The sequence below is a fragment of the Dermacentor albipictus genome, chromosome 6 (assembly GCF_038994185.2).
Source record: "Dermacentor albipictus isolate Rhodes 1998 colony chromosome 6, USDA_Dalb.pri_finalv2, whole genome shotgun sequence".
NCBI classification, from domain to species: Eukaryota; Metazoa; Arthropoda; class Arachnida; order Ixodida; family Ixodidae; genus Dermacentor; species Dermacentor albipictus.
This window is the reverse complement of record NC_091826.1, coordinates 111,523,909-111,545,573: the sequence shown is the minus strand read 5'-3', so window position 1 is coordinate 111,545,573 and position 21,665 is coordinate 111,523,909. Positions and strand designations below refer to the sequence as shown.

The window sequence follows — 21,665 nt, the reverse complement described above, 5'->3', positions numbered from 1 at the left end:
GCTGGTACACGGGCAGCATGCTTTCCAAGCTGGCACTTGTGGGTAGGTGGAGGTTTCTTTTCTGCTTCTGCAGCCTGATGTCTGCACCAACTTTGGGGCCCCTTCCGGCAAATGTCACTATGGGGGGTCTTCGTCAGTAGATGTTATATGATATGTTGCCATCACGGCCTTTTGCATGTCTTAAACATTGTCGTTGTCACGCAGAGCCATAACATACTAATTTGTCAGTTTCTTTACTAAATCTTGAGTGAGGCCACCTTTCCTTCCAAGAGGTTGCCCTTTCTTGCCTTTTGTGATCAGAGCACGCAGAGCCGTCCCCATCCTATTCTTTTCTTGACATGATTAATGCAGTCCTCCTTTGTAAATGGAATAAATCCATAAGTCTTGCCCTGACCGAATGCTACAAAGGTTCTACTGTCACCCCCACAAACAATGTTCGTATATTGCAAACCATGTTGGCTAAGGGACCCCTGAATAGAGTCGATGCTGCTTCAGCCTCCATTCTGCCAGAGTTCACATCTGTGTTTTTGTGGCAGACGTGTGATGCTTTCCAATCATCACAGCCTTCATCTCCTTCTTTGGGGTCAAGCGTGCAACCATGGCATCAATTTGATAGGACCACACAGTCGAGCACCAGTCCTGTGAAAAATTATATTACAGTGCCGACACCTATGTGGGATGCATGGCCACGTGTTAACCATGTCCCACCACAAACCACTGTTACGTTATTATTAAAGGTAGGGTTCATCTCCCTGTAAACAATGCACATTGCCACCACAGCATCAGAAAAAATATTGGCAGCAGATGTCTCACTGGCAGGTCCGAACTCAGCCTTGAGATGTTTCTGAAATGTTTTACGATGCAACCCTCTATGGGAGACATTCATTATTGACCAGAAATCGGTCAAAGCTGTTGCCCCTTTGCCAAATACATTAAACAGCCTGTACAGCTCTCATATTCACATCAAAAATTTTGCGACCTTCCTTTCGCGGCAATGACCACCCCTTCGCGACAGCGCCGCAAAACGCGTACGCCAGTACGTATGATTTGCGCTGCTAATCCATGTCTTCTTCCCAGCTGAACTGAAAGTCCTGGTAGGGATGAGCACTGCTGGCACTTCGATTTGCCGAGAAGCGCGTTCAAGGCAGTCATTTGAACGATGAGCAACTCCTCGGCTTGTTCCGTACCGCCAAGCCCCTCGCCTTCACCAGTCAGTTCCATTTTCCGCGCGGTCGCCGACACCGAACCGAGTTTTGCTTACACTTTCGCGGTGACCTCCCGGGATGCTACGGCCGTTACAAAACGCGGCTCCAGGCGCGCCTGAATGGTGCCGCCCGTACTTGCAGACGGCGTAGCAACATCGTGCGAAGTGCCGAGACGATCCCGAGGCGCGATCGCTGGATGCATACGACGACGTGGAACGCGGGACGACAAGCTCAACAGTGCCACTGCTGCTCGCACGAGATATTTCGCCCACGTAAGAAGCACTGCGACTCATCAACATCGTCGACACAAGTAGGTATTGCGCCCGCGTGTGAAGTGCTCGGCGGCGGCTCCCGAACGACGTCATATCGGCACGCGTACGCATCCTGCCCGCATGTGGAGTCCTCGGCTGCACGTCTGTGACTTCTGCGCTATGCTGCACAGTACTGCCACGCGACGTTGAAGCAGTCTCTTTCACCGTCGGCGATTTCGCTTACGAGTGCCGTAAGCATGAGCTTTCTTGTACTTCAGCGGTCGCCGACCCATGGTCACCAGCAGTAAACTGCCGAAACTACGCCCCGCAAGCGCTGATGAATGCGTCGAACTGATGTGTCCAAAGTGGCGTGTCACAACACAAACCAGCTTCCGAAACTATGCTCCTCACGCACCGACGGCGAGTCGATATGTAGTACGCAGGCGCATATCACAAGTCAGCTACGTTCCGCAAGCACTGGCGATCACCCGAGATGCGAGGAGGCGCTTGTCACTTGTGGAGGTGGAGCCCGCTGCCGAAACTACGCTCCGTACGTGCTCACGAACAACGCGAGGCGACTGTCAGACGCGTGCGAGCCACGGGAGACGGCGACATGTGAGCTTCACAGACGAACATCGCGCGCAGAGAGGCGCGGGAGCGGAAGACACGCACCGCCAAGGAGGCCAATGGCGAAGCGCCAATTGGCCACGTGACGGGCATGGCCAATCGGAGGCCTCGGAACGGCCTTCAATCATTTGCTTTTTGCGCGCTTGCTTCTGAATGGAGGAGGTGGCGCGGCAAACTTAAAGACGGAGAAATGCGCTTTCCAACACGGGCAAAATGGCGGCGCTCGGTTGCGCCGTTGCGAATACCGTGGCTTGAAAAACGCCGTTTTTTTTTTTTTCGCGATCTCCGCGTAATTTTTCCGTCACGTTCGCTGCTACAGAAGTTTTTTTGACCACTTCTGCGCAGTTTTAAGCGTTCATATTTCGGAATCAGATAAAAAAAAAAGAGTTGTACAAACGGAATATGCACGTGCTTTTCAAAAAATCTATTTTTGGTCATTTTTTGAGATACGAAAGCTGCGTCCTCCATTGATGTCCACTGTCATCACTTTATCGCTGCCTGTAAAGAAGCACAACATGTCATCCGTACAGTTTATAGCGCATTTGATATTCTGCAATTATGAAACAACTCCGCAACAACAGATAGCAGTCCACGCCTAGACTGAGCACTTCACTAGTTCCTCCTGTGATGCATGCAATTGTCCGGAATTCCAAAAACATGTGCCACGTACGACTTCTCACTGCTAGCTCAACATGTAAAAAAACTTATCATTTGAACGTGTTTTTGCAGGAAACGTGAAAGCGACGTGTCATCGTGATCACATTGTGCGATAACTCGTTTTGTCGCAATCTAATTAAGGTTGCAATCTTGTGATGGCAATGGCTATGACGCTCGCAAGGCTGGCTTCGATGGTAGGCTGTTCCAAACGCTGTTTAGGCTTTGGTTTCGCAGTGAATTGCATCACCCAAGCAAATTCTATAGGAAATTTTCTCAGAAAGAAAAAAAGACTCACGATAGAATCAGATGAATACTGTAATAATTTATTGTGAGGCACCATCTTGGCTTTAAGAATTTTCAGGAGCACGCAGTAAACAGGCATTTTTGATGGGAAATGATGTGTGTTCAACACATTCACTGTACCTAAGTGCCGCAAAGATTGACATTGCTGCTACTGGAGTCACCCCTGTAGTCGCTAAGCACAAGGCTGCGGGATCCAATCCTAGCCACGGCAGCCGCATTTCGATGGGGGCAAAAACAACTGCATGCTTAGATTTACGTGCACATTAAAGAACCCCAGGTGATCGAAATTATTCCTTCACTACGGTGTGCCTCATATGTCATGGTTTTAGCATGTAAAACCTCAATTTTTTTTACCACTGCAGTCACCATCGGGGTCGGGCGCGTGCGTGATGACTAACCATTAACTGGCAAAGGTCAATTTCAGGAGCAAGATAACAAAATTTTGGTCTAATAGAAATGTATGGGCACCAGATGGAACTTTTAGTTGGGATTGTACAGAAAAATTGAATAAACCGGAGTCAAATTAACAGATGTCTACTGTATAACCAAACAGGTCTCTACACAATGGCACAGGAAGCAATACACTAATGTCTGCATCCCACCGAATATATAAATAGGAAAGTTAAACCTTGGTATAACGAAGTCGGTAAAATAGGCACTTTGTACTGTTATATCGAAATTTTTTTTGTTGAAATTGACCATAATTTTATGGAAGTAAGTACGGTGAGACATACTTGCTGCAAAAGAAAGCACACACAAAAGAAAGACACATACATGGTGGCACAGGCGGGCAATCAGAAAAGACAAGCTTCAATCACAATATTGTAGCAGTTTTGCCTGAAAGGCGAAGCATTGATAGCAATAGCAAAGTACTACACACCTACACGAAGTAATGTTTGCAGTTTTATCATCCATATATATAGCAGCAAACTTTTGCTTACCAAATTAGCTCCAAAAATAAAGAAGGCGAACCTGAACAGACCTCACCCCACATGAAAATGGGCTCTGAATTTCTAGCTGGAAATGGTCTTCCCAGCCAGTTTTCCAACTGGAATCAACCCTTCCAGATGGAAATTTTCAAGAGCCAGCTGGAAATGGCACTTTCCAGCTTGAAGTGAAATCCACCTCAGCTGGAAATGGCACTTTCCAGCTTGAAGTGGAATCCACCTCAGCTGGTTTTCCAGCTAGAAGCAGCACTTCCAGCAGGAAGTTTTCCAGCTTCAGCTGTAAATAACTGGATACAGCATTTTTTAGCTGGAAACAGCGCTTCCAACTGGAAACAACTGGATGGAGCATTTTCCAGCGGGAAGTAGAATCTATCTGTCGTGACACGGCATACGAGCGTGACGCGTATCCGTGTCGGAAGAAACAGTCGACGAGCCGCGCTCCGGGTGACGAAAGGGAAAAGTCCCCCGTTTATTGTGCTGGCCGATAATATACATTCTGGGGACGTCACGTGTCACAAGTAGCTTGGCAATCGCAGTAGTCGTCCAGCTATCTGTCGTGACATTGCACGCCGCACACAGGCGGGCGATAACAGCACATCCCTCTTTCTCAAGCAAAGGAACATTCGCACATACATGGTAGAGAATATGTTATACCAGAAAAAAAACAAAACAGCAAACCACTCAAAATCAAGTCGTATGGATTTCTTCACCACACAAGAACATTTCAAAATACAAGACAGAGAACATATTTTCTACTAGAAAAACACTGAACACTAAACACCAAAGCACTACTCATCAAAGCCCAGTCGGATGGGTTTCTTTACCAGTCTACCAAACCGTGTTACAGTGGGAGTGGGGTCACCACTGGCCACAGCGCGAGTTGGAGGCCCTGCTGAATCTGTTGCAGTAGCGCCATCTGGGCTATGAGCCAATTGTGCCGCGCTCGGCTGCTCCGCGGTTTCTGGAAATTCGTAAGTTTCCATGTGCGCCCTCGTGCGAGGACTGTGGCCTTGGATAGCATGTCCGTCACCCAGACCAAGTCGCCTGCTTCTAGCTCGGGAAGCCGTCTGGCCCGATGGCGTCGGTTGTAGTAGCGGCATTGCCGCCATCTCACCGTCTGGTCTCTGGCCACGACTTTCGGGCTGCTTTTTCCCGGATTTCGATGACGTGGTAGCATTGGGACTCTTGTCCTCAGTCGCCTACCCATAAGTATTTCCGCAGGACTGACCCCAAGAATGCCGGGCGTCGCCCTGTAAGCCAACAATGCCAGATACGGGTCTTTAGACTTTAGAAGGAGGTGCTTAATCGTCTGAACCATTCGCTCTACTTCCCTGTTGCCCTGCGGGTGCCTCGGACTCACGGTGACATGGCGGAACCCGTAGGACATAGCAAACTTTTCAAACTCAGTTGCCACGAACTGAGGACCGTTGTCGGTCACCACGCACTCAGGGATTCCATGCCTAGAAAAAATACTTTTCAGTCTATCAATGACCGTTCCCGACTTTGTGGAAGGAAGAATGGCTACCTCAGGGTAACATGAAAGATAATCCACGGCGACAAGATATGCCTGGCCGTTGATTACGCACAGATCTACTCCCACTCTCTCCCAAGGAAACGATGGTGTTGGGTTGCTATCATGGGCTCGGCTAGTTGCTGGGCATGTCGTGCGCAAATAGTGCACTGATTCACGAACTGCGCCAGATCGGTGCTCAATCCTGGCCACCAGACCGAACCTTTAGCAATATTATGACAACGCACGATACCCTGGTGCCCATCATGTAGTCTACACAGCACTTCCGTTCTTAGAGACTGTGGGATTACAAGCCTTGTTCCTTTCAACAAGAGACCATCAATTATGCTAAGGCATGCTCTATCTTGCCAGTAAGGCATGAGGAAAGAAGGAACATTCGGTTTCCTTGGCCAATTGGTTTTACACAGTCTGCGCAGGTGTTTGCAAACGGGATCATTAATTTGGCATTCTCTCACTCTGGATAAAAAATTGTCCCCCGTTTCCAAGCCAAGCAAACACGCCTTAGAGTACGCTGTGATATCTGACACACTCAAGCCTTTTTCAGAATCGCTGCCTGCTGCAGGCGATCGCGAGAGGGTGTCGGCTGTGACTAGCGATTTGCCGGGAACGTACTGGACCGTGAAAATATAGCGCATAAGGCGTAGCCGGAAGCGTTGAATTCGAGGGGGCATATCATCAATGGCCATCTGGCCCAGTAAAGACACTAAAGGCTTGTGATCAGTTTCAAAGGTAACGTTTAGGCCACGGATGTACTCGTCAAATCTTTCGGCTGCCCACGTCAGCGCTAGCGCTTCTTTTTCTATCCGGGAGTATCGCCGTTCTGTGTTCATGAGAGAACGAGAGGCGAAAGCTATTGGTCTACGGTGACCGTTTTTCTGCGCTTGAAAAAGAACAGCTCCCAGTCCGAAAGAGGATGCGTCCGCTGAAAGGATGGTAGGAAGCGTTGCATCGTACATGGCCATACACTGCGCAGAACAAATGAGCTCTTTTAGCTCGTTCAGAGCTTTTGCTTGGTCACACCCCCAGACCCATTCGCTGTCTTTGTGCAAAAGAGCACGCATCGGAGCGGTAGTTTGCGCCAGGTGAGGCAAAAAGCGACCTAGGTGATTGGCCATGCCGAGCAAGCTTCTCAGTTCGGTGACATTTTTCGGTGCGCTTAGATTCTTAATAGCGCTGACCTTCGCTGGATCAGGCTCAATTCCGTTCTCATTCAGAATATGGCCCAAAAATCTCAGTTTATTAACGCCAAACAGGCACTTATCTTTGTTCAGAGTCACGTTTGCGCTAGCTAGGCGTGACAGAACATCAGCTAAACGTTCGTCATGCTGGGCTTTCGTATTACCAAACACTAAAATGTCATCCATGACGTTGACTACACCTGGCAAGCCACGTAGTATTTCTGACATCCTTTTCTGGAAATACTCCGGAGCGGACGTAATTCCGAACGGTAGTCTGGTAAAACAGTACCTCCCGAATGGAGTCAAGAACGTAGTTAGTTCTTCAGAGTCCCTACTTAGTCGGACTTGATGGAACCCCGAGAAGGCGTCAAGCTTCGAAAACCATTTCGCACCCGCCAGAGAGCCTAATGCTTGATCGACCGTAGGTAGCGTGAAGCGTTCACGAACGACGCACTTATTTAACTTTGTGAGGTCGACGCATACTCTCAGTTCCCCCGACTGTTTCGTTACGAGGACTATTCCTGCGCACCAATCCGTGGGGCCGTCTACCTTTCTTATTATTCCCATGCGCACGAGTCTCTCTATTTCGTGCTTTAGCCTTTCCATGAGCGGAATCGGCACTCGCCGCGGAGCAGTTATGGCATGTGGAATTGCACCCGGTTGTAGCCTGATTGTGTATTCTCCTGGGATAGTGCCTAGACTGCGACTCATGCGCGGAAAAAGTGTCTCATACCGTTGCTTGTCTGCAGTAAGCGAGTCGGCAAATTTAACGATACCTAAAGCCTCTAAGGCTGGCAGCCCGAGAAGTACGTCGCGAAGAGGGCTAACGACATAGCACGTTTGTCGGACAGTCCTCTGTTTCCACGCAATCTCTGCGACAAATTTGCCTAGAACATTGAGCTTGTTCCCGCCAGCCCCCTGTAGTACCTCGTCTGCGTTATCCAGGTGGGTGGGCAATCCTGGAAATGTAGAAGGTAGAACCGACACTTCTGCACCCGAATCAACTTTAGCAAGGATAGGCACAGAGTTTATCAGAACCTGCACATAGCGCGCTTTCCCGGCCGCGTCAATCGCGCCAATGAAAGTTTCCCCGGTACCATGTTCGACAGCCCAGACGCGTACCTTTCTTTGCGCTGACCCAACTTTCTTAAGGCAGGCTTTCGCAAAATGTCCTTTGTTACCACAGTAGTGGCACTTGGAAGCCTTGGCTGGGCACGTCGACCTCGGGTGCACATCGCCGACGCAGTAGGGGCACCGTCCCTCTTTGTGCTGCGGGCGTTTCTGGTGGCCTACGGCGTCCACGATGGCTCCTTGGTCCTGAAGTTCTGGCGGGCTTCCGATGTGGACACCCTCCGGTCGAAGGCTCTGCTGCTGCTGACGCACGGTTTCCTTGAGACGAGCCTTGGCTAGCGCAGTAGCCAATGTCAGCTGCGGATCCATCTGCAAGGCCTCGGATAGTTGCGCGTCCCGGAGCCCGACGACAAACCTGTCCCGGATGAGTCTCTTCTTCATATCCCCAAAGTCGCAGCGGTCTGCCAGCACGTGAAGTGCGGTTGCGAACTGATCCACCGACTCTTCTGGCCGTTGCTGGCGTCTGTGAAAGCAGGCACTTTCATAAACAATGTTCCGCTCTTTGACGAAATGACTGTCGAACTTCTGCTTCACGACATCATAACTTTTTGCTTCATCGTCGGTCAGCTCAAATGTAGCAAAGACTTCGCGGGCTTGGTGTCCCATTGTGTAAAGTAACGTGCGTACCTGGGCCTCTCCCGAACGTTCGTTGAGAGCTGTGGCGAAGCGGTAGTCATCGAAGTGGTTGATCCACGCCGGCCACTCTGACGTTTTGTCAAAGTCCAGTGGTGGTGGCTGTTGGAGCCCGGGTATTACTGTTGCGGGCTTGTTTGCCATTTTCTGGAAATGCTGCCGTCCACGGCCTCAGCGAGATAGTTGACCACCGCCCACTTCTGACACCATGTCGTGACACGGCATACGAGCGTGACGCGTATCCGTGTCGGAAGAAACAGTTGACGAGCCGCGCTCCGGGCGACGAAAGGGAAAAGTCCCCCGTTTATTGTGCTGGCCGATAATATACATTCTGCGGACGTCACGTGTCACAAGTAGCTTGGCAATCGCAGTGGTCGTCCAGCTATCTGTCGTGACGTTGCACGCCGCACACAGGCGGGCGATAACAGCACACTATCGACTGGAAAGTGGAGTTTCCCACTTTCATTAAGACATTTTTTGTATCTGCAACATGCCCATATTTAGCCCTAGGTGGTCTTTGTATCAGAACAAAGAGGTTTTACTCTTGCAGCAGCAAAAAAATATATATTTTTTTATTCGTTTGTGTTGTGACAACAATCGTAATTAATTGCAAGAACTGCATGGAAATGCTCGTCACTCAGGGTACCTTTGATCGCGATCGGGTCCGATCGGGATCGATTGCAATCGAAAGTGTCCTGTGTGATCGAGTTGCCAAAAAAAATATATCCAGGAAAACTGCCACTTTTATTGAACCTTACTTGTAGTAGACAAAAGCGATGCGCTCTTGATCGCCACTGTTATCTTGCTACACTGTCGACGTCGTCTAGCGAGGAGCTTGCCCGATTGGTCATGATGAGCCGTTGCGCAAACGGCTAGTGTTTAGAGCATAGCGATTCCTTCCCTAACAAAAAAGAGCCTTAACATGTGGCACCTTCAGCAGTTATCAGGCTGCAATGACCGCTGCTCCTACTTTTTCCTTTCTGCACGACGCCGCTACAATCGCCGCCATATTTGTTGAATAGTTAGTAGCTTTAGTCTCGTATCTTGTCTTGATGTGCTCTTTTGACAATAATAATAAAATAATAGCGTGTTATTGCAATATCAGTATTTCTCAGAAAAACTCGGGTTTTTATTCACAGCAAACAGCAGCATTACAAATGCAGGCCGAATATATAAAAAAAATGTGACGAGGCAACAGGGGCCCTAGTTTCGTACAGCACATGGCGGAAACTGTCACGGCGAGGCAATTTTGTGAGACAACGAGTATCTCAAATGTGCGTGTGATCAAGTTTTTGTGAGGAACCTGCATGATCTTGCGCATGAAGTAATTGTTTTTGGACAGTTTCTTCTCTGAACGGCGTTACAAGTACAGGCAAGCGGGTATCAACGGTTGTTATTGCTGTACTTTGTGGTGTTGTGATTCACCAGTGCGGATCGAAGAGCACCGTTTTTTCCAGCCCCGATTCTACAATTTGGAGGTAATTATTTCACTTGCTTATGCTTTGAGCGTAAGTTAATGTTTATTTTTATTCTGAATGCTGGCATGCTTGATCATGCACATGATATCATAGGTCCCTGCTGTACGTGATGTTCGTATACAGGTTGATCATTTTTATGTTGGCGGAATTTGTAGAAATGGCCTGTGGCAGATATAATTCTTGTCGCTGAGCGGAATTATTCGAAGAGGTGGACATCATTAGCATGCGAAATCGAAAGACATCTTCAAGTAATTAGCAAAAATTGACAAATTAACTTATTACCATGCTGCACATATTGCAGTGTACGAATTGTAGCCTGTGAGTTTGCAAGATGGATCCACTTTAAATGAATTTCCAGAATTACATCAGTTTCGATATATTATTTTCTAAAGTGTGAGATGAAATAAATGGGCGTTCCAGTTACTTTTGTGCTCCAATACATAAAAGAGCGTTTTGTTAAAAAAGTAAGACCAACAGTGCACTTTTACGGCGAGTTTGATGACACATATTTCCAACTGGTGTCATTCTGGAAAGTAAGTCCAAGTGGTCCAAGCTCCTGTGTTATTCAGCAGAAAAATGCTTCTTGGGAGGCTGTTGAGTTACATCACATGCCTAGTTCAAAATACCAATGAGCTCATTTGAATTCTATTTGCACTAAAGCCACAGTCAATGGCGCTAAACAATTTAACAATCATTACATAGCTTCTGCAGCTCAAGTTGAGAGCCTCTTGAGAGCTCAGGTTGAGGCCTTAATTGCGCCACATAAACTGTAGAAGGGGTTGTGATGAAGGTGAACTGTGGTACTGTCCAAAGGCTGTTGATACAATCCACATGATTTTGGTAATGGTCACTGTTTACTAGAACTGAGTGGATTAAAGTGATGATTGTTTTGAAGTTCACTCACTATGTCTAAATATTTCTTCCAGATGGTGTACAAGGAGATGTGCAAGTGTATTCCACATCTTGAGGGAGATGCAAGATATACTTCCGCAATACTTGCTGCAAGTGTTCAAATAAATGGTTGCAAGTTTCAGCACCGTGCTGTTTTGGCTGCATGTATTATCACCGGACCAGTTGGTCCTGCGGCCAGACACATTAGGAACTAACTGTGACTTGCGACAGCAAGCTAAGATCCATGCGAGTGCTGGCCAGTTTGTATCCTGCTTGATGCGAGCTTACACCGTGGGATTTTACCTGGGCATGGCTCAACACCATGGTGTTGTCGCCATGGCTCAACACCATTGCGACCGGTGCTGTGTGCCAGCCCGGTCTGTGGGTCTATAGACCCACAGTCCAGGCTGGAGATTCTAGCTGGAACCTCTTCCAGCTGAAATACAGCTGGCATTTCTTGCAGCTGGATCCAGCTGGAAGACGTTCCAGTTGGGACATATTCCAGCTGCGTTATGGAACCGGAAATTTCACCCAGCTGGATTTTTTCCAGCTGCCTTCCCAGCTAGAAAAGTATCCAGCTGGGTGAAATTTCCAGTTCCATAATCCAGCTGGAAGTAAAAACATTTTCACCTGGGACTCGCTGTCACAACGCTGGCTCGACGAAGAACACAAACAGAAGGGAGCGAATGCTGTCTATGGCCTCTCCGTTCAACATGTCTACGAAGCTTGAGATTACGTGCCCTACAGCACGCACTTGATCACATTACCGTGCTCCTACTCCTCCTCCCCCTTGTGCACATGGGAAGACGGCACGCATCAAGCCACCGTCCTTCTCGGCTCACCCTCGTCCCTACAACACACATTGTGCAAGCACTTTAGAGTCCTACTGCACCTGGACTTTACACAGGGCATAACGGCAAGAGGGTCTTGCGTTCTGCACTAAAACCACTACTCGTCTTTATCAGACGCTGCTCCGCTTTGGCTGCCACCTCGTCAGGGCACTCATCACACAACATTTTCGAGCCCGTCATGTAAATTCTTGTGACAGGTTGCTTGACACTACAAAAATAGATTGATGTGTGCCTACGAATGGCATTCAGAACAAAGGGCCACCATACATTGTTTCACAAAGATGGTAGCCGTGAACAACAGTCATCCGCAAGAGGCCCTATGCTGATTAACTATTTCACCTTTGCTGTGCGAGTTTTGTAGTTTTGTCTAACTACAAACTGTAGTTTTGTCTAGACAATATGTTTACCATAAATGTAAGTGCACAATTCCAGCTGTGACATTGCTGAGCCGACAACCATATTTGCTGTCAATGACGCTGAACACGAGCATCGAACATGAAGGATGGAAACAATCTAAGAGGAAGCATCACATGATTACTTTCAGCATAGTCATAAACATACAGCCTGCGCTCGTTACAACAGACTTTCGGATATAACGAACCATATCACACTGTTAGTTTACTCTAGCTATTTTATTAATGCAACGAAGTTCGCTTTTACCAGGCCGCGCTACAACAGACTATCCGCTACAGCGGACGAAATTAGTGGCAAGTTTTGCCAAAATCGGGCTTATAAAATGGACTTTTGCCGTGTCAACATGGGCTGACAACTGACTTGCGAGGGTCAGCCGACGATTGTGGCTCTATATATACGCACGAATGAGCAAGGTGGGGCAGAAGCATGCCGTCTTCTTTCGTGCGCGAGTCACGGTGGCGGTGCGAGGGAGAGGGTGGTTCCACTCTGGCAGCTGCTGCTTACGGCGCAGCTGTGGGACGGCACATTTTGAAAGTGATCTGCGATGTGGACAAAGTGCACCCAGTGCCAGAAGCTTTGTATGCGCTGTGCTTTCAACGTTTAGTTTGCAGTGAAGCGAGAGACCACATGAAGGTCCATTCGCTCGCTGGTGCTACTGTGCTTCCTGACTCCAATGTTTTGACAGCAACTTTCCGCGGTCATCGAGTGAGATGTGTTTTTGTTTACCTGTGCGCGCATGACACCTTTAGTTAGCGAATGTTTACAACTTTATATGGCCGATAAAACTAATATCCTTACTTCGCACAGCTATCTACTAATTTGCTATCGCAATTGATGCTTCGCATCTTGGGTGAAACTGCAACTTTTTTTTGTTTGTTTTTTACTTTGAAAATTCGTCACTCTCACTTTGCAATAACATTATAAATTGCAACAAAAGTTTTGGAAGCGAGGCGTTTCAGATAAAATGGACATTTTTTGTCAAATTATCAGGGCCAATTCCAACTAGTTGACTGTATATTAAAAAAAGGCTCATGGGAAATAGAACCTCAGCACGCGATCAGAAACCAATAATTTTTATCTGCTGAGCGCATGGAATGGAGAGAGTGCAACGAGGGCACCAAGAAAACTGAAGGGGTACCGTACAGTGCCCAACAACTGTGCAAGGCCTACTCCTGAAGACTCACTGCACAGATTGGCTCTGGAGAGAATGTTGTGGGTGGCATCGTAGGAAGCTGGCTTGCCGGGCCTAGCTGCTCGGCGTCATGCTCCTTACTATTTGCATTTTCCATCCATCAAGGCACCAAGCAGTGTGCTGAAGCTACATTGGCAATGTTCATTCGAACTATGGTTTCCAAGGAGCGATGCTGAAAGTCTGCCTCACCTCGTTCTTCTCACAGATTGCTCTGGTTACTGAGCATTTGGAATGATCGGTTGCTCCACAGAGGCAACAGTAGTCTCACTCATCATAGGCAATGCCACAAGCGCAGTTCAGCAGCACGACCAGCGAATGAGCAGTGTCATGATCTCAAGTCACACTGAACGGTAGCCACAAGGCAGTGCTTTGGCACGAAGGGTAGAGCGCCCAAGCAAAACAGGGGCGGCTTCAAACGAAAGCTGAATGGGGATGGTAAGTGCGTCGATGAAACCTATTAAACTGGAGCAACCCTGACCGCTCCAAACTTGCTCCTATCTCGCAATGACGCAGCTCACAGCGCACTTTGTTAGGCCTTGGCCGCAAGAGAGAAATGGAATGCTTACACGGCATGCACTATACGCGCAAGTGCCCGGATGCTTCGCACTTTGCAGTGATCCTTCCTCCACTTCCGTTCCAAGCCTGCTTAATGCCAAGCAGAGGAAATACGTGGAAAGGGTGGGGGCAGAAGGGTGGCGCTGACTTTCACTACCGGTGCTCCAGAAAAGACGCAGGTAAAAGTGGAGGCACGCATTCGTCAAGGGGAGGGGGAAATCACAGCTGTGGCGCACAGCCGCGTATTCCAGTGCTTGATCTTGTTTTTTCTGCCCTCATATGATGTTTCCAGTATCACACTGCCATTCCCGCTGCAAATTTAGCTATGTTTCGAGCTTAGGCTAGGCAAAATAAACAGAACTCACTCAGATCACAAAGTATATTTTTTGCTCAGGGCTCACTCGGACTCAGACTCGCCAAAGTGCAAGTCAGCCTGGCTCACTAGGAATCAGACTCACCAAAATGCAACTCAGCTGTGTGGTTATCGTGTTTATGAACAAGTGCTGCACAACAATATTAAGAGGTTCCATTCTTATTTTCGTGGCAGTAAATCATCCAATGGCGATGTTAAATTTGTATAAATGTGAAATGCATCTTAAGATGCAAACATCTTATTAAAGCTGAATTATCCTGATTGCATGCCAGCCATGATGGCCCACAATCTAACGCTGCTTTTGGCAAGCATGAGGACACGTCTTCCATTTATGCCACAGCGCCTGCATATAGACAGTGGGCCAACTAAAAAAGTTTAGTAGTAACTCGTTCTACACTTCACTGGTAGTTAAATATGCCTACATTAATGCCCTGAAAAGCACAAGCGAATATGTTTCCAGCAGTAGGTATGTGTGTCAACGGCATGAAGCTGACCATTATTTTTTACAGTGCATGCCTATGGATGGCATAGATGAAACGTGAATGTATATGTTTGCAATAAATCGCTAGCGGTGTTTCTCATGCCGAATGTTTCAGGCTGATTATGGGGATTTGAAAATAGAGAAATTGTCAGAATTCATGAATGAAGCAACTACACGTTAACCTATTCAACTAGACTGCTTCGCTAATTCTTGAGAATCAGTGCAACAGCTCGACATTGTGGAGGTTGAGCCAGGACACGTAAGCTTAATGTTTACTGTAAATAAAGTCGCTTGACTGTCACTGCCATGCACAAGATTCAGAACAAAATAAGTTTTGGTTGTACGGTAAACAAGATCTAGCTATATTACCGACATGTTTTTTCTTCATCTTGATGTTTCCTTTAGTTTATGTACAGATCGAAGCACTGCAACAATGCTATCAGTGTCCAAACATCCTCAAATTCAAATTTTTGCCCATTTAATTAGAGAAAGGAAAGGTAAACTCCAGGGTGTTTACTTCAGATAAAGGAGTGAGCTGACTGGTAATGATCAGTGAAAAATTCAAGAACGATTCCGATACTCCCTGATGCGAAATTTGAGTCCAGCTCCACACGTGTTTTCATTTCACGATATATTGAGGCAAATAATTTGAGAGAGACATGTAGCAGAGTCGGCAATTGTAGAAAATCTGAACTGCAGGTCAAGCGCGTCGGCTTTTATACGCGACTCGTCGAAGGTCCCAGTGTAATCGCTGGTGCCCCTTGGTTTCCAGAAAGTACTACACAATTTCCGCCACATGTGCAATCAGATTACAAAACAATAGCGAACAAGACCAAACCAAGCACATGGGTACACACCAACCTGTCGGGGAGGTTCGCGCAAAATCAGTTTCCCGCGAGCACATCACTGAAGGGGCCGCTCTTATTGGTGTCCGCCTTTTGCGGCTCGTGTTCTTTTTTCATCTCCCGCTCCCCATTCGCTCTTTCATCCTTCACTATTGTGCTCGTTCGCTCAGTTACACCAAGACCAACGCTGACGCTCGCCGCAGGAACGGCCACCTAGCAGCTGTGCTCTAAAAAAATAATCTGGGAGTGCCCCCAAAAATTCGCTGTCACTCTTCCCGCTCTCGCTGCCACTTTCAGTAGCTACAGCTTCCAAAAGGTTTAGCTACAGCTACAGCCATGTATAACTATAGTGAGTTAAAAGCGGGCTTTGCCATACATCTGCGCTAGAGATACCTCCTGCCAGTGCACTTAAAACCTTTACACTTTCAGGACACCAGGCACACGATCTGAGTGACTTTGCTGTACTTTAAGAATGTGAATCACCCCTGCATCATTTAACCTCACATTGTTACCACACCCTCCCTTGTCCTCACCGATCTTTCAAAAGGCGATCCTCACCTAACCCTCTCTTCACCACATGAGGGTGCCCATGTTTGATATCGACAATCATCATAAATGGTTTCTGTACAATGTCTTTGCTATCTGCATTGCCAACTCTTCAACATCAACCTAGCACATGGTTGCTTCTCTTTTATATTAATGTTTATCAAATCAACATCGGGACATCACAGAAGCAACGGTGTTTTAAACCTGAAAAAAATATATGCCCTCTGGTGAAACAGCTAATCCACCCATTTCATATCAAGGTATGAGACTATCTTTTAAAAGTTCAGTAAGAGTCAATCATTTGGTCAAAGTAGGCAGACACTTTCTTTAACAGCAAGGTGAGGCTTGGAGGCTTATGAAATTATTGAGTTATCACAACAATAGCTTCTCGCATGGAGCTTGCATTAACAGCCAGCCATTACAGCGAACAATTACAGCCAGCAGCTCCTTGGACAACGTCTGCTTCACTATGAACTGAGGTCCCCAGCACTGAGTGCAATGCACAAAGTCTGGGAATATGACATCATCAGACTCGTGGCCGACTACATCCCAATTTTTAGCAGAAGGACATTTTGTGGTAAACTTTTCACATCCAGCTAAAAACAAAACTGCATCTTTCTCAAGCAAACCCTGCATGGTTGAGCACAATATGTGCTACACATGAAACGAAACCACACAGGTTGTTCCTATGCAACATTTACACCGAAACAGCTACAGTATACTGCAGTGACTCAGACAACAACCTTTCGATGTTCCTATCACGTGCATAGTAGGGTTACATTTAGCTACCGACTAGTTGTGTCGAGGTAGCCTACTGCTTGCACAGTAAATTGTAAATAGGAAATCATGACAGCTTACTCAATGCTGGTGGTCCTGAACTGCCTTCGTCTGGTCAGCATTTGCAGGCACTCTTCCGCTTCGGCTAAAATAAAAAGGACCATAGCCATCAGTAAAGATAGGGTAGGAAACCTTAAACACTCCATAATGTAAATTAAAGGGGCATCAAGTGTGGCGCCTGACACAGGATGGCGTGGCCAAAGGCGAAGGCGTTGCCAAAGGCGAAAAGCTGAGACAAAGAACAATGCAAGATGTGAGTGCAGAAGCGACAAGCACAAGTAGATGCAAAAGTGAAGTTTATAGACCTGTTGCATAATCCCAGTGACCCAGCACACACATAAGAAAACCATGGGCTTCTGCCACCGTCACGAAGGTATGGCAGTGAAGTATGGAGCTGTGTGCAAGCATGGGACGCACATAGAAAAAGTCGTGGGCCACACATGGTCTGCTACTGGCAGCATCGAGTTTGCCATGGCATTTTGCTTGCACAGCATCACATATCATGTAGCCCGACTGAGACCGACAGAATATCTTTGTGCGTTCCCACGTCTGCACCACAAACATAACGGGGCCTACTACAAAGCAAAAGCAGTGATGGGGGAAGGCCTTGACTGCAGGGGCTGCAAGTTATTTGTCGAGTCTTGTCATATCAGATTCTGTCGGAGCAAAGCACATGAATAAAAGGGAAGCAAACGAAGAAACGCGACATGCTGTGATATCTTATGCACTCGAGTAGCAATCGCACGGAGTCATCTAGCACGGCCCAGGCACGACCTCGCAGACAGTAGAATAATTCGGTCACACGATCGGGTTAGCTTGTCCAGGTCACCATTGCCCAGCACCTCATCCTTTGCTTAGGAAGCGTGACTGCTGTGGCACATACACACCCGCAGAGACAAGTGACACAGCTCGTACAACAGTGCTGTAGTTGATGCACACGAAAAATGAATAACTAGCCATTTGCACACAGTTGTACACAGGCTTTTAAACATACTGACTGGTAAAATAAAGCTGCTGCACTTAAAACAGTGGGAATGGCCATGCAGCGGCCTTGTTTACTGGTGTTGTCGGTGCAGTGAATGCCACCTTGATTGTTACTCACTCATTGTACACCTTAAAGCAGGAACTGAACATGTAAGACAGAAAATGCTGGCGTAGTAGCATGCAGCAGTAAGTTGGCACGCTGAACATCGGTGAAGGAAGGCAGCAGAAACAGCACAAAGCACACAAACGCATGGCGGGGGCAAGCTACCAAGAGCCTGCCAGTGTCTATGCCCCACAGTGGCGGCCAGAAACCCATGTCGCCTGATTGAAGTGCAGTGTTGTAAGTCCCCTGTTTGGTGCACCAACCTAATTAGATAGGCCATCTTCTTATGATGATAGCTGTATGCTTCCCAGAAAACAGATACAACACAGATTTGAAATAAAATTGCATATAAACACAACTGTAACACTATGAATCAGTTTAGACTGGCAATGTATTATATTACAAAAACTCGCTCTTGCTTATTCAGTGGAAAAGGCTGGAACACCAATGGAGGAAATGAGGACCACTTTTTTCTTTTATTTGTTTTTACCACATTTACTCGCATAATGATCGCATCCCTGAATTTTGTCGTCAAAATTTGATTTTTTTTCTTTCCCGTGTAGTGATCACACCCCGAACTTGTTGGGATATGTTGTGTGCCAAGCCTAGCTAATGATGATCATGCTTACCATTTGTAGAATGCCACACAAACGACTCTTTAAAACATACCAAGCGGTCTGCCTACACCAAACATTCTTAATTAAGCAGATGCCCCATTTCATTCCTTTCATCACTTTGCGCACTTCCATGACAAAAAAAAAAGCTACAACGAAACTTACCTTGTCTTTATTATTTGTAGGCTTCGTAATGATTTTGGTCAACAACAACAACAAAAAAGGCGCTCTTCGATTCTTCTCGTCTGCACTCGTGGGCATGCAACAAATCGTGAGCGACAACAATAGTGGCCACGTTTAAACTGATACGTTAGCAGTGTACCCTATGCATACTCCGACACTTGTAACACAGCTAAGATATTCGCCCACCCTTAGCGGAAACGTGCCGCATTAGGAGAGTAGTGAAGACAAATGCCACAGCTCGTGCAGCATGCCTGCCATGTGTTTTTATGTCACTGGCAGGTAAGCGCGCCCACCTCTGTTTCTGTCCCCTCAAAGTGGACATGGCTATATTATTGTCGCAAACTTGCCGATATTTACGATATTATTCATTAACACGAAAGACACTGTTTCAATGCACGTAATGTACCCACGAAAAGAAAAATCACATTCAGCGCGTTCAGCTTTCCCCGCTGGCCACCATTTTTGTTTTCATGTTCCGCCCTGTTAAGCAGCAGCCACTTGCTTGTTCACCTGTTGTCATCCCGCAGCCAATACGGGATGAAAATTGCTGTAAAAATCCACATCACAGTGGGCTGGTACTGGAACATGGTGGCCGTGTCTCCATCCGTCTTTCTTTTTTGCATGTCCACTGGCTTGCCGAAGCTTCCTCTCATGGTAAAGATTGGCCGCTTTGTTATCACAGAAGTGTAACTCACAAATGACAGCTTGTTATTCCTTCGCTAGTGCCTCTTTCCAGCATCCAACTGCTAAAATAAGTCAGCAACAGTAATATAAGAAGCCTCGTTAGGTTAATTTTCAAAGCACTCCAATTTCATTCCAAAAAAAAAACCGTTCCTAAAGCACCTTCAATTTGGTGCATGACATTATGCTCAGCCTCTGAGCACAGAGCCTCTCCACTAGCAGTTTGCATGAAGAAGGTGAGATAGCCTCAGTAGCATAAAGTAGCCAGTGTGTTTTACACAATAATATATTGCATGTAAATCTAAAATCACCAGGAATTTCAGACAATGGCACCACTGTACTTTGTATCGTGCTTTCTGTACTCGCCGATGAACCCCCTCTTGTCGAAACCGACTTGGAAGACACTACACCTCTCGTAGCGCATGCACTGCTCTGGGAAGCTAAGCCTGTAGGGTGTGTGAATATAAAATGTTCAATTTCGATTCGAATAATAAAAACATGAGGCGAATTGAACATGTTTTTAGTACGAATACTCCTGTTCTTACATAAATGCAATTTTTTTTGCCAGCTGGAGGTGCGTGAAAATTATGTAAGTTTATCGCACAGCATACGATGTAAAAGAAAATTGTACTTTGTGCCTAACAAAATTCTCTACAACACTTTTGTTTGGCAGTATCACATCTGCAGTTATTTAATGTCGTCAGGAACGATGGATAGCTGCCCCTGACACGTTCCAGGAACAGCGACGCCCTCCTGCATGTCACAATTCATTTAGACAACCAAAAAGAGCCACTCACTGCACACACTAGTGTCTGGTATCAACATGTAGCTATTCACAAGGCTCGCCAACAGTGAACATCATGCTTACACCACCCCACGCACGGATCTTCTTTTTGGCCTAAAATTTCCCACCTTTCAACCTGTCCTCATGGCAATGAAAAGTGCTGCTGGTTGACGAGTTGATCAAGTCTTTCCACAGTGTTGACGTAGAAGGAACCTCTTCAGAAGCTTTTATCGTTGAAGACTTGTATGGGTTCGTTGAAATTTTCTATTCTTCTTTTACACCCAGATTTTTAACAGTCTGCCAATGAAGCATCCTGGTGGTGCTCAGCTACTTTATACTGATATATACACTGCCAAGGTTGCTGGCCAAATTTGAAGTTTGGAAATCGTGTATTTAGGTGCATGGCCAGTTTAGTAGCAGATGAAGAGGTTCCCACCGGGCAGATGGTGTTGTTCAAATGCGTGAAGAGGCAGCACAGTGTGAATACTTGGGCTGATAGTGTCGGGTCCCTGCAAGCACTGGAAGGCGCAGACGGTGCCCCCTTTTTACTTTTAGTATGCTTCACTGCATAGCAAATACACTTGAACACAATGCAGCATGCATGCCTCACTGCATAACACATTGTACCGTGGCAAACTAACACATAGAGCTGACAACAGCAATTTTCAGGAGTTCGAATATTTTGAATAAGGAAAGTGCCTTTCGAATTGAATACCAACTGATTCGAATCAAATATTCCATGTTTCAATGCTCACACAGCTCTACTTAATTTGCTTTATTTTTGTACCTTTTTGTCTACCTGATGTCTCAGCTAATGCAGAGCAAGTAAAAAAAAAGATCAAAGCCTTTTGCACAAGTGAAGCAAGCTGTATATTCTTTGCAAGCCCCCGAAAAAGCCTTCAGCATATTTAAGGGATACTGAACAAAAATATGAAAAAATATGAGCCCATATTAGAGGGACAGAGGTTCACAGCCCCGCAGTGGGAAAAGGGGAAAGGATTAAAAAAATAAACAAAAAGAGAAAGTACATCGCATGGTGCAGTGCCGGATTGAATGCCAAACGAGCAACAAACTGCCTGTGTATCATCATAACACAGCGGAAGCAATCGCATTGCTGCAGGCAAGCACGGCACAGATGGCATGTGACATTGGCTGCTACATAGCAGGTGCCATCGATGGGTCTGTTCATCACCAGTCCAATCATCGCGGCCAATGCATCCACTTCTACCACCGCTCACAGTGGCATAAGAATCTGCTATAATTTGTTCCTGACACGAAATAGTAACTAATAAAATGAGGTTATGACAAAACTACACCTGTTCTGCAAAGATGCTAAACCACTGGCGAGACGGGGAGTCACGATACGAGGGTTTTTCGCGGGCAGGCAGCA

General features: G+C 46.7%; 2 protein-coding genes across 2 annotated transcripts in view; both read right to left on the bottom strand.

Moving 5' to 3' along the window:
• LOC135913306 (double-strand-break repair protein rad21 homolog) overlaps positions 1-21,665 on the bottom strand; it is a 101,399-nt gene that overhangs the window by 64,381 nt on the left and 15,353 nt on the right. The window contains exon 5 of the mRNA XM_065445897.1: positions 16,948-17,011. Within this exon, the coding sequence (XP_065301969.1) occupies positions 16,948-17,011 (64 nt within the window). The remainder of the gene's footprint in view (positions 1-16,947; positions 17,012-21,665) is intronic.
• Positions 514-8,607, bottom strand: LOC139061435 (uncharacterized). The gene is made up of 3 exons (XM_070541420.1): positions 7,229-8,607; positions 5,219-5,450; positions 514-639 (listed from the first exon to the last, which is right to left on the bottom strand). Exons 1-3 carry the CDS (start codon positions 8,605-8,607, stop codon positions 514-516), a joined length of 1,737 nt encoding a protein of 578 aa, XP_070397521.1.